This window comes from Entelurus aequoreus, linkage group LG10, assembly GCF_033978785.1.
Source record: "Entelurus aequoreus isolate RoL-2023_Sb linkage group LG10, RoL_Eaeq_v1.1, whole genome shotgun sequence".
Taxonomy (NCBI): Eukaryota; Metazoa; Chordata; class Actinopteri; order Syngnathiformes; family Syngnathidae; genus Entelurus; species Entelurus aequoreus.
In genome coordinates this window covers 36,205,102-36,218,412 of record NC_084740.1, presented here as the reverse complement: position 1 = coordinate 36,218,412, position 13,311 = coordinate 36,205,102, and the positions used below count along the sequence as shown (strand labels likewise).

At 37.4% G+C, this 13,311-nt stretch overlaps 1 protein-coding gene across 3 annotated transcripts in view; it reads left to right on the top strand.

Annotated features, from left to right (window-relative positions):
* Positions 1-13,311, top strand: part of caln1 (calneuron 1) — a 70,504-nt gene that overhangs the window by 35,941 nt on the left and 21,252 nt on the right. For all 3 annotated transcript variants that reach the window (XM_062060658.1, XM_062060659.1, XM_062060660.1), the window contains exon 4: positions 9,422-9,534. In XM_062060658.1, the coding sequence (XP_061916642.1) occupies positions 9,422-9,534 (113 nt within the window). The remainder of the gene's footprint in view (positions 1-9,421; positions 9,535-13,311) is intronic.

The following is a 13,311-nucleotide window of genomic DNA, read 5'->3' as shown; positions in this document are numbered from 1 at the left end:
GGGGGTGCGACTTATACTCAGGAGCGACTTATGTGTGAAATTATTAACACATTACCGTAAAATATCAAATAATATTAATTAGCTCATTCACGTAAGAGACTAGACCAGGGGTCCCCAAAATACGGCCCGTGGGCCGGATACGGCCCCCCAGCGTCCAAAATCCGGCCCGCGGGAAGTCCCAAGTTTAAAAAAATAAAAATAAAAATAAAAAAATAATTTTTTATTTTTTTATTATTATTATTTTTTAAATTTGTCCTTACTAGTCCATTTTCTACCGTCTCCTAGCCACTCAGGCAAATCATATAGTCTAAAAATGCATTTTACCATCAATAACGTGACATGCAGCAAGTGCGCTCTTTAAGTCAATTAGTGCGCGAGGTATATATATATGTATGAATACATATTATATATATATATATATATATATATATATATATGTATGTATATATATATATATATATATATATAAATATATATATATATGTATATATATATATATATATATATATATATATATATATATATATATATATATATATATATATATATATATATATATATATATATATGTATGTATATATATATGTATGTATATATATATATGTATGTATATATATATATGTATATATATATATGTATATATATATGTATATATATATATATATATATATATGTATATATATATATGTATATATATATATATATGTATATATATATATATATATATGTATATATATATATATATATATATATATGTATGTATATATATATATATGTATGTATATATATGTATGTATATATATATATATGTATGTATATATATATATGTATATATATATGTATATATATATATATGTATATATATATATATATATATATATATATATATATATATATGTATATATATATATATATGTATATATATATGTATATATATATATGTATATATATATATATATATATATATATATATATATATATATATATATATATATATATATATATATATATATATATATATATATATATATATATATATATATATATATATATATATATATATATATATATATATATATATATATATATATACACTACCGTTCAAAAGTTTGGGGTCACATTGAAATGTCCTTATTTTTTAAGGAAAAGCACTGTACTTTTCAATGAAGATAACTTTAAACTAGTCTTAACTTTAAAGAAATACACTCTATACATTGCTAATGTGGTTAATGACTATTCTAGCTGCAAATGTCTGGTTTTTGGTGCCATAGCTACATAGGTGTATAGAGGCCCATTTCCAGCAACTATCACTCCAGTGTTCTAATGGTACAATGTGTTTGCTCATTGGCTCAGAAGGCTAATTGATGATTAGAAAACCCTTGTGCAATCATGTTCACACATCTGAAAACAGTTTAGCTCGTTACAGAAGCTAGAAAACTGACCTTCCTTTGAGCAGATTGAGTTTCTGGAGCATCACATTTGTGGGGTCAATTAAACGCTCAAAATGGCCAGAAAAAGAGAACTTTCATCTGAAACGCGACAATCTATTCTTGTTCTTAGAAATGAAGGCTATTCCACAAAATTGTTTGGGTGACCCCAAACTTTTGAACGGTAGTGTATATATATATATATATATATATATATATATATATATATATATATATATATATATATATATATATATATATATATAGCGCGGCCCCCAGCCAAATTGTTTTATCCCAATGCGGCCCCGGAGTCAAAAAGTTTGGGGACCCCTGGACTAGACGTATAAGATTTCATGGGATTTAGCGATTAGGAGTGACAGATTGTTTGGTAAACGTATAGCATGTTTTATATGTTATAGTTATTTGAATGACTCTTACCATAATATGTTACGTTAACATACCAGGCACGTTCTCAGTTGGTTATTTATGCCTCATATAATGTACACTTATTCAGCCTGTTGTTCACTATTCTTTATTTAGTTTAAATTGCCTTTCAAATGTCTATTCTTGGTGTTGGCTTTTATCAAATAAATTTCCCCAAAAAATGCGACTTATACTCCAGTGTGACTTATATATGTTTTTTTCCTTCTTTATTATGCATTTTCGGCCGGTGCGACTTATACTCGGTGCGACTAATACTCCGAAAAATACGGTACTTACTTACTTACTAATATTATGGAAATATTATTGTCGCAAAATTATGAGAATTATTTTATACAAAATTATAACGAGAGACGCCAAGACCCACCTTACCTTGTTTCTGATTGGTTTAAATTGCCTGTTGTCTTCCGTGGTTGGTTAACACGCAGATTGTTTTACACGCGCGCGCACGTTGTATTACAAGAATCTGGATGCACACGCCCAAATTATACATGGCAGAAGTGTGGCAAAAGTCACGTGTAAGTAGAGCAGACCTGGGCAAAATACGGCCCACGGGCCCGTTAAGATTTTCAATCCGGCCCACCCGACGTTCTCCATCATTTTTTTAGACCTTTAACATCAAAACCGTCGCCGCCATTATGATGTGCGGTGCTGTTTTTAAATGACCGTAAGTCTTGAACTATAGAAAGTTTTTCAATGGTTCAAATCTGCGCTTTTGAGTGTTATACGGGTTGTTACGGTAATCTACGTCACAGCAAAGGAACAAACCAGAGTGGGCGGTGTTTGTTTTTAGAGCAGCCAGCCCGAAACGCGTGTGTCAGAAACAGATGCGGAAGAAGAATTGTACGTGGTAATACATCATATTGTAGGTGTTTATTACACTTTGCATTCATAATTTGCTGGTTTTTTTTAGATTTTTGTTGTGTTTCGCTTGAATGTAAACGATGTCTATCGAAGAGCTGGTCTGAGAAGTAAAAGAGGAGCGATGTTCATATGTTGTTAATATTCAGTGTTTTACTGTTCATAGTTAATATTGTGAAACCCACTTTCTTTATTTTAATGTACATTTTGGGTGTCCCATTCAGTAAAAAACTGTAAAATTCCATTCCGTTTTTTTGAGGTGGTCTGTCATAACGTTTTTAGAACTCTGTCGGACATTGTGACTTTTGGTATTTGTGTTCCTGAAAAAAAGGGACCCAAACACACATACTGTACAGCAGATTTTTACATCTAAATATGTATATATAATTTCTACACACATACACCTTGGCCCCCCGGCCACATTTTTTTCTCTCAATGTGGCCCCCGAGTCAAAATATTTGCCCAGCTCTGAAGTAGAGGGTTCTTTCTGATTAGGGACAGACAGATAAGTTAAAACACACGTACGCGGATCTAAATACACACACTTGGATTGATATACAGACACACAAATTAGTACGCAAGCATGCAAATTCAATTGAGAAACACGTTTGTAAATAATTTTGCTACAGTAATACTTCCATATATAACACTTAAAGGCCTACTGAAATGAATTTTTTTTATTTAAACGGGGATAGCAGATCCATTCTATGTGTCATACTTGATCATTTCGCGATATTGCCATATTTTTGCTGAAAGGATTTAGTAGAGAACATCGACGATAAAGGTTGCAACTTTTGGTCGCTGATAAAAAAAAAAGCCTTGCCTGTACCGGAAGTAGCGTGACGTCACCGGAAGAAGGACTCCTCACATTTTCCCATTGTTTACACCAGCAGCGAGAGAGATTCGGACCGAGAGAGATTCGGACCGAGAAAGCGACGATTACCCCATTAATTTGAGCAAGGATGAAAGATTCGTGGATGAGGAAAGTGAGAGTGAAGGACTAGAGAGGCAGTGCAGGACTTATCTTTTTTTGCTCTGACCGTAACTTAGGTACAAGGGTTCATTGGATTCCACACTTTCTCCTTTTTCTATTGTGGATCACGGATTTGTATTTTAAACCACCTCGGATACTATATCCTCTTGAAAATGAGAGTCGAGAACGCGAAATGGACATTCACAGTGACTTTTATCTCCACGACAATACATCGGCGAAGCTCTTTAGCTACTGAGCTAACGTGATAGCATCAGGCTCAAATGCAGATAGAAACAAAAGAAATAAATCCCTGACTGGAAGGATAGACAGAAAATCAACAATACTATTAAACCATGGACATGTAACTACACGGTTAATGCTTTACAGCCTGGCGAAGCTTAACAATGCTGTTGCTAACGACGCCATTGAAGCTAACTTAGCAACGAGACCTCACAGAGCTATGATAAAAACATTAGCGCTCCACCTACGCCAGCCCTCATCTGCTCATCAACACCCGTGCTCACCTGCGTTCCAGCGATCGACGGAAGGATGAAGGACTTCACCCGATCATCCGTGTGGTTGGCGGCTAGCGTCGGCTAGCGCGTCTGCTATCCAAGTCAAAGTCCTCCTGGTTGTGTTGCTACAGCCAGCCGCTAATACACCGATCCCACCTACAACTTTCTTCTTTGCAGTCTTCATTGTTCATTAAACAAATGGCAAAAGATTCACCAACACAGATGTCCAGAATACTGTGGAATTTTGAGATGAAAACAGAGCTTTTTTGTATTGGATTTAATGGGGTACCAATACTTCCGGTTCAACGATTGACGTCACGCGCATACGTCATCATATATAGACGTTTTCAACCGGAAGTTTAGCGGGAAATTTAAAATTGCACTTTATAAATTAACCCGGCCGTATTGGCATGTGTTGCAATGTTAAGATTTCATCATTGATATATAAACTATCAGACTGCATGGTCGGTAGTAGTGAAAAGTTACTCCGCTAGCTTGATGCTAACGTATAATTTTCCATTATACGCAGTTTCATAGACGAGCGAATAGAATTAGGATTATGCTAATTTTTTAAGAAAACATTTGTTATTGAGTCTCAAGGCATATGCATTTTTAGCAGTACATTCATGTATTATATGTATTTTTTTTACCCAAACACACAAAAAATAAACGTAACATTTTTCAAAAATAATAATACATTTTAAAAATATATTTATGAAGAGTTCCGACACACAAAGAGATTGTCCTTGTTTTGGGTGAATCATCTTTTTTTGTGTGTGTGTTGAGCTTTTCATGAAACAGCCGTCCTGCTGATGTGGGCTGCAATTGGACCGTTTCTAGTGAGCAAAATGATTTGAATTTGAAAAATGCACATTTATTACAAAAAATGTCATTTTGATAATTTTGCACACATTTTGCCGCCAAAACAACTTTTCTCCGCTTAAACAGACAACCGTATTTTCCAGGCTATAAGGTGCCCTTACAACAGGGGTGGGCAATTAATTTTTACCGGGGGCCGCATGAGCAACCCGAGCACTGCTGGAGGGCCACACCGACAATATTTCAATTAAATTTTGCTTAAATTATTTTTGATATACCGTAAGATAAAAAATAATAATATTTTCATTTAACCTAACTTATCTTTATACAAAAGCAGATGGCTTTTGATGGTTTTATTTTTAACACTTTCTTACACAACACTTCCTGATGTATAAAACCATGCAAAAATGTCAATTTCTGTCACTTTATCCTGCATCCTCTTTGTTGTGAACGTAGCACGCCTGCAAGGTGATTGGCGAAGAAGGAGGAAGCGTTGCTGTTGCGGAAATGAGGAGTGAGGATAGCTGTGCGTGTGGAAAGAACGAGATAAGTTGAGCTGTGTTAGTATAGCTTGCTCAATAAAAGTTTAAAAAGAGCGTCAGACTTGGTGTGCACTTCTTCTGGACGCTACAATTGGTGTCAGAAGTGGGATGAAATGCCTCCCAGTTTGCCTTGCCATCAAACCTGGGAGTCTTCATTGAGGGCGGAATTCCCCCATGGCAAGCAGCGTGAGCTGCACCTGTAGACGCTGTCTCTCTCTCTCTCTCTCTCTCTCTCTCTCTCTCTCTCTCTCTCTCTCTCTCTCTCTCTCTCTCTCTCTCTCTCTCTCTCTCTCTCTCTCTCTCTCTCTCTCTCTCTCTCTCTCTCTCTCTCCGGCGAGCTCCTCACTTGGCACGTACCTCTCGATGACGTAGCAGGCTGCGCACACAACTAAGCAGTGCAGTATGCGCAAAGTTTTACTTCTGCCACCAATTGTAGCGTCCAGAAGATGTGCACATCAAGCCTGACGCTCTTTTTAAACTTATATTGAGCAAGCTATAAGCTTGCTCAATATAGCTCAACTTATCTCGTTCCTTCCACACGCACGTCTATCCTCACTCCTCATTTAAGCAACTCAAGAAGACAACGTCAACTTCAGCAGGTCGTTACACTATATTCTTTAAACACAGCAACATGTGTACCACAAATTAAGCACACGGCTTTACCTTTACTTGGCAGTCCATGTCTTGTTGATTCGTCATCACCTTTTCTTTTTTTAGCGTCTCGGGGATAACCGGGCGGACCGCCCATAAATAACACTTTTTCAAAATAAAAGCAGCACAGTTGTATTGCACGCACGACATAGATGTTTTTTTTAATTTATTTTGTAATTTGCGATTGCCGCTGCGCGCACGAGCATACGTCCACACGGAAGTCATACAAATAACGCTTTTCAAAACAAAAGCAGCACCGTTGTATTGCACACTCGAGAGATACTTTTTTAAATTTATTTTGTAATTTATGATTGGCCTCACGCGGGCCGGACAGGGACGTACAAAGGGCCGGATGCGGCCCGCGGGCCGCAGAATGCCCAGGTCTGCCTTACAATCATATTTTTTCTCAAAACTCGACAGTGCGCTTTACAACCCGGTGCGCCTAATGAAAGGAATAATTCTGGTTTTGCTTACCAACCTCGAAGCTATTTTATTTGGTACATGGTGTAATGATAAGTGTGGCCAGTAGATGGCAGTCAAACATAAGAGATATGTGTACACTGCAATATAATGGCAGTCACACACAAGAGATATGTGTAGACTGCAATATGACTCAAGTAAACAACACCAACATTTTATATGTTCCATTGAAAATATAGAACACTACACACGGCGCTCAAAAATCTATCAAAATGTTTTAGTACGACTTTGGTAAGCTATGAAGCCGCACCGCTTCTACATAGGAGTATTATTATGGTGTGTGTATAAGGTAAGACATATTATCTGGCGTTTTGTTTCGCAATATTATGCAAAAACAACTTTTCTTACCTTCTGGTACCTGCTGATCTGTATTTGAGATCTGCATAAGTCCTGAAAAATTGTGCGCGTCCGCCTTTGTAGTCCGTGACAACACCATAGTCTATTAGCTTCTTCTTTTTCTCTATCTTCTTGTTATGGGACATTCATATGCGTCATTAAAGTACAATATATTTTCTTACTAATTGTACGAAAAAAAACTGCACGTGCTGCAGGAAATTTGCTAACCTTTTAAACTTTAATATTATCTAATATTGCAACAAATATTACATTACCACATATTCCAAACATATTTTTTGTTCAAATAAAAATAAGTAGTTAAATATTTGCTTGACGTATGATTTCAAAACAAGTTATACATGAAATTGTACACTGTATAAATGACAATGACTTTGTGGTAAAAAACTGGCAGCTCAGTTGCTAAAATTTTACCGCAAAATAAAAAAATTATGATGTTTTTCCATTCACAGGAATACACTGTAAAAACAACAATTGTAGATTTTACAAAAAAAAAAAGCAAGCTCAGTCGCCAGAATTTTACCATAACAAAACTAAAACAAACTGTGGTACCATAGTTTCATTTACAGTTATACACCGTAAAAACAACAACCGTAGATTTTTCAGTAAAAAACGGTAGCTCATTTGCCCAGAATTTTGTTTACAAAAAAACTGTTGTACCCATTTTTCCATTTACAGGAATACACTGTAAAAACAATAACCAACGGCGCCAGAATTTCACGGTAAAATAAAACTCTGGTGCCGTTTTTCCATTTTCCAGTATTACACCCTTAAAACAACAACCGTAGATTTTGAAGTAAAAAAATAAATATGGCTGTGTTTTTCCATTTACAGGTATACACTGTAAAAACAACAGTAGATTTTACAGTAAAAATAAAAACTGCAAAATCAGTGACAAGAGTTTTACCGGAAAAAAACAACAACTTTGGTGCCAATTTTACATTTACAGGAATATACTGTAAAAATAACAACCATAGATTTTACAGTAAAAAAACTGGCATCTCAGTTGGTAGAATTTTACCATAAAATTAAAAAATGATGCCGTTTTTCCGTTCACAGGAATACACTGTAAAGACAACAATTGTAGATTTTACAATTAAAATAAAAAAGCAAGCTCAGTCGACAGAATTTTACTATAACAAAACTAAAACAAACTGTGGTACCATTGTTTCATTTACAGTAATACAACGTAAAAACAACAACCATCGATTTTACAGTAAAAAATGGTAGCTCATTTAAATGTTGTTTAAAAAACATTGTTGTACCCGTTTCTCCATTTACAGGAATACACCGTAAAAACAACCATAGATTTTACGGTACAAAAACGGCAGTTTCGGCACCAGAATTTTACGGTAAAACAAAACTCCGTTGCCGTTTTTCCATTCTCAGTATTACACCCTTAAAACAACCATAGATTTTGCTGTAAAAAAATAAATAATCTGGCTGCGTTTTTCCATTGACAGGAATATACTGTAAAAACAACAGTAGATTTTACAGTAAAAATAAAAACTGCAAGTTCAGTCACCAGAATTTTACTGTAAAAAAAACCAAACTTTGGTGCCAATTTTACATTTACAGGAATATACTGTAAAAACAAACAACCATAGATTTTACAGAAAAAAACTAGCAGCTCAGTTGCCAGAATTGTACTGTAAAAAACAGTGGTTAACATTTTTTTTTAAATCACACTAATATGCTGTAAAACCACCGAAATATTTACAATAAAATGCTAACAACTTAATTGCCAGTTTTCTGCTGTCGAAAAATAGTGGTATTGTTTTTTTCAATTTACTGTATTTTCAATATGCCTTAAAAACCACTGTAATATTTACGGTAAAATTCTGCCAGTTTTTGTTACCGTATTTCTTACCCAGTAGAACTTGTACCCTGTACTTCCTGTTCTGTTGTCGCCACTCTCTGCTTCTGTTCTGGTCCAAACTGTCGAGGAAGCAGCCATTTGCAACTTTCTTCAATAATTCATCCAAAAAAGTTCTCGCTCCAGATGGAAGCGGTGCTCCGACTTGGATGATGCAACACAGGAAGTGGAGCAGCTGTCCACGTGACCTTGTCCTGTGGCGGCTTTTATTTTGAAAGGACGGCGTGGTCACAGAACATGTCGCACTCATCGCACGGAGGCTTTGCGAGCGTTCTGATCTGAGCACAGCAGGATCTCAGCGGGGCACCGCCCACGTGCCGCCGGGGCCGCAGTACTGATCCGAGTGTGAGAACCACAACCACATGGAGGACAACGTCAGCCATATTTAGTCTTCGGTTGTAAAAAAAAAAAAAAACCCGTGTTGAGGATAGAATCCTGTTTGATTGATGTAAGGTTCTGTAACGTGTTGTTTGATGGTGCAGGTGACGGACAGGTGGACTTTGAGGAGTTCATGACCATCCTCGGACCCAAACTTCTGTCGTCAGAAACCAGAGAAGGTTTCCTGGGAAGCACCATAGACACCATCTTCTGGCAGGTACTTTTGAAGTAGTTATGTACTTCTTTGTGGAAGTAATGTTGCACATTAGCACCCCCTACAGCGCTGGGGTGGAATGTACAAAACCCAAAACCAGTGAAGTTGGCGTAAAAAAAAAAACAGACTACAAAGATTTGCAAATCCTTTTCAACTTATATTAAATCGAACAGACTGCAAAGACAATATATTTAATGTTCCAACTGAGAAACTTCATTTTATTTTGCAAATAATTGTTAACTTAGAATTTAATGGCAGCAACACATTGCAAAAAAGTTGGCACAAGTAGTTGGGAAAGGGCATGTTCACCACTGTGTTACATGGCCTTTCCTTTTAAAAACACTCAGTAAATGTTTGGGAACTGAGGAGACACATTTTTGAAGCTTCTCAGGTGGAATTCTTTCCCATTCTTGCTTGATGTACAGCTTAAGTTGTTCAACAGTCCGGGGGTCTCCTTTGTGGTATTTTAGGCTTCATAATGTGCCACACATTTTCAATGGGAGACAGGTCTGGACTACAGGCAGGCCAGTCTAGTACCCGCACTCTTTTACTATGATGCCACGTTGATGTAACACGTGGCTTGGCATTGTCTTGCTGAAATAAGCAGGGGCGTCCATGATAACGTTGCTTGAATGGCAACATATGTTGCTCCAAAACCTGTATGTACCTTTCAGCATTAATGGTGCCTTCACAGATGTGTAAGTTACCCATGTCTTGGGCACTAATACACCCCCATACCATCACAGATGCTGGCTTTTCAACTTTGCGTCTAGAACAATCCAGATGGTTCCTTTCCTCTTTGTTCCGGAGGACACAACGGCCACAGTTTCCAAAAACAATTAGAAATGTGGACTCGTCAGACCACAGAACATTTTTCCACTTTGTATCAGTCCAGCTTAGATGAGCTCGGACCCAGCGAAGCCGGCGGCGTTTCTGGGTGTTGTTGATAAACGGCTAGCTTTTGAGTTTGTCAGCTTGTGGGGTTGTTTACTAATTGGTTGCTTGGTGCAGATAGAGGAATTTATTTTGTCACTTGCATTGGAGACATATAGATGGAACTGTGGGGGGACTTGTCTTGTGTGACTCGTGTCTGGTCCTCTATCTTGTCATGTCTTATTTAGTCATGTGCATTACTGCCCCCGTCAGGACTGGAGTGGAACTGTTTCACTCGTTTTAAGGAGTTCCACCTTCGGCTAAGGTGTGTTGGAAGGTGTAATACATCAGGTGTCGTTTGATCACTGAGCAAAGTGCTTATTAGGAACAAGCTGCTCCTTAGAAGGAGTGGAAATAAATGAGGTTGTTATCAAAGATGCATCAGGAGTGATGATGTTTATTGGACATCTTCATCAGCTTTTATTGAAGGGCATTATTTGACCCGCTGACCGTTTTATTATGCTAATCATCATCGGCGTGATTACGACCACCGTCGTTGACCCATCAGAAGCAGAGTGACCTCGTGCTGCCGCGTGAAGATGGGCCGGGACTGTATCCCTGCAGACTGTATTGATATATATTGATATATCAGTGTTTCCCATAAACTGCCAAAATACCTGTGGCGGTGGGGGCGTGGCTATGGGCGTGGTCACCATGACATAATCGAGTAATTTGCATAATTTACTACAATGATATGATTTTCTCTAAAAAGGCTCAAAAAATGTATACTTACTAATTAATAATAACAGTTTTGTTTTAAACGGACATCTTTCCATCCATTTTACAATATAATTACAACACTTTATGTACATATTTATATACAGATTTGAACAATCAGTTATTCACTAAAATATATTTATTAATTGTGGTTCTTACAAAAAATATATCTTATAAAATATAAAAGCTAAAATGTCTCTTAAAGCTCTGCCCCTTTAATTAGTGCATACTAAATAATTTAACTTTAGCCTACTACTACAACCATATTATTTACCAGCAACATAAAGTGAAACAGAGGCAGAGGTGTCCTGCCACAGTCAGTAACAAATAAACAGAAAACAGTAGTGGTGGTAGATAGACACAGAGCTTCATCAAACATCTGATCCACTGAACAAAGAGCTCCAAAAATCTTGAACTTTAGACTGCCATCAGTTTTACTCCCTACACTTAACCATGTGTTTCCTACTGCCTGCAGACTTTGCACCCTTTGTTATATACACATGTTGTGTTTCTAATATAAATACATTTAATAAAGTCAAATACAAATAAGGCAACAAGAGAAGTATCCTACACTTCTCTTTTGTAAAGTAAATCTGAACAGCCGATATGGGCATCTACATCAACTATATGATTTGCCTGAGAAGCTGGTGAGGACCAAAAAAAAAAAAAATGTAATTTTTATTTTTTATTTTATTTTTTTTTAAATTTTTAATTTAAAAATTTTTTTATTTTATTTTATTTGTGGCGGACGTAATTCTTTCGTGGCGGGTCGCCACAAATAAATGAATGTGTGGGAAACACTGTATATAATGTAGGAACCAGAAATATTAATAACAGAAAGAAACAACCCTTTTGTGTGAATGAGTGTGAATGGGGGAGGGAGGTTTTTTGGGTTGGTGCACTAATTGTAAGTGTATCTTGTGTTTTTTATGTTAATTTAATAAATATAAAAAATACAAATAAAATATATATTTTTTAAAAATGTATTTCTTGTGCGGCCCGGTACCAATCGATCCACGGACCGGTACCGGGCCGCGGCCCGGTGGTTGGGGACCACTGCCGTAGAGGACGTGTTTGTGGAATATACACCATATTGCCAAAAGTATTTGGCCACCTGCCTTGACTCACATATGAACTTGAAGTGCCATCCCATTCCTAACCCATTGAGTTCTATATGATGTGGGTCCACCTTTTGCAGCTATTACAGCTTCAACTCTTCTGGGAAGGCTGTCCACAAGGTTGCGGAGTGTGTTTATAGGAATTTTCCACCATTCTTCCAAAAGCGCATTGGTGAGGTCACACACTGATGTTGGTTGAGAAGGCCTGGCTCGCAGTCTCCGTTCTAATTCATCCCAAAGGGGTTTTATCGGGTTCAGGTCAGGACTCTGTGCAGGCCAGTCAAGTTCATCCACATCCATGGACCTTGCTTTGTGCACTGGTGCACAGTCATGTTGGAAGAGGAAGGGGCCTGCTCCAAACTGTTCCCACAAGGTTGAGAGCATGAAATTGTCCAAAATGTTTTGGTATCCTGGAGCATTCAAAGTTCCTTTCACTGGAATTAAGGGGCCAAGCCCAACTCCTGAAAAAAAAAACCACATCATAATTCCTCCTCCACCAAAATTTCACACTCGGCACAATGCAGTCCGAAATGTACAGTTCTCCTGGCAACCTCCAAACCCAGACTGGTCCATCAGATTGCCAGATGGAAAAGCGTGATTCATCACTCCAGAGAAGGCGTCTCCACTGCTCTAGAGTCCAGTGGCGACGTGCTTTACACCACTGCATCCCACGCTTTGCATTGGACTTGGTGATGTATGGCTTAGATACAGCTGCTCGGCCATGGAAACCCATTCCATTAAGGTCTCTGCGTGCTGTACGTGGGCTAATTGGAAGGTCACATGAAGTTTGGAGCTCTGTAGCAACAGAAAGTCGGCGACCTCTTTGCACTATGCGCTTCAGCATCCACTGACCCCTCTCTGTCAGTTTACATGGCCTACCACTCTGTGGCTGAGTTGCTGTTGTTCCCAAACTCTTCCATTTTCTTATAATAAAGCCGACAGTTGACTTTGGAATATTTAGGAGCAAGGAAACATCACGACTGGGTTTGTTGCACAGGTGGCATCCTATGAC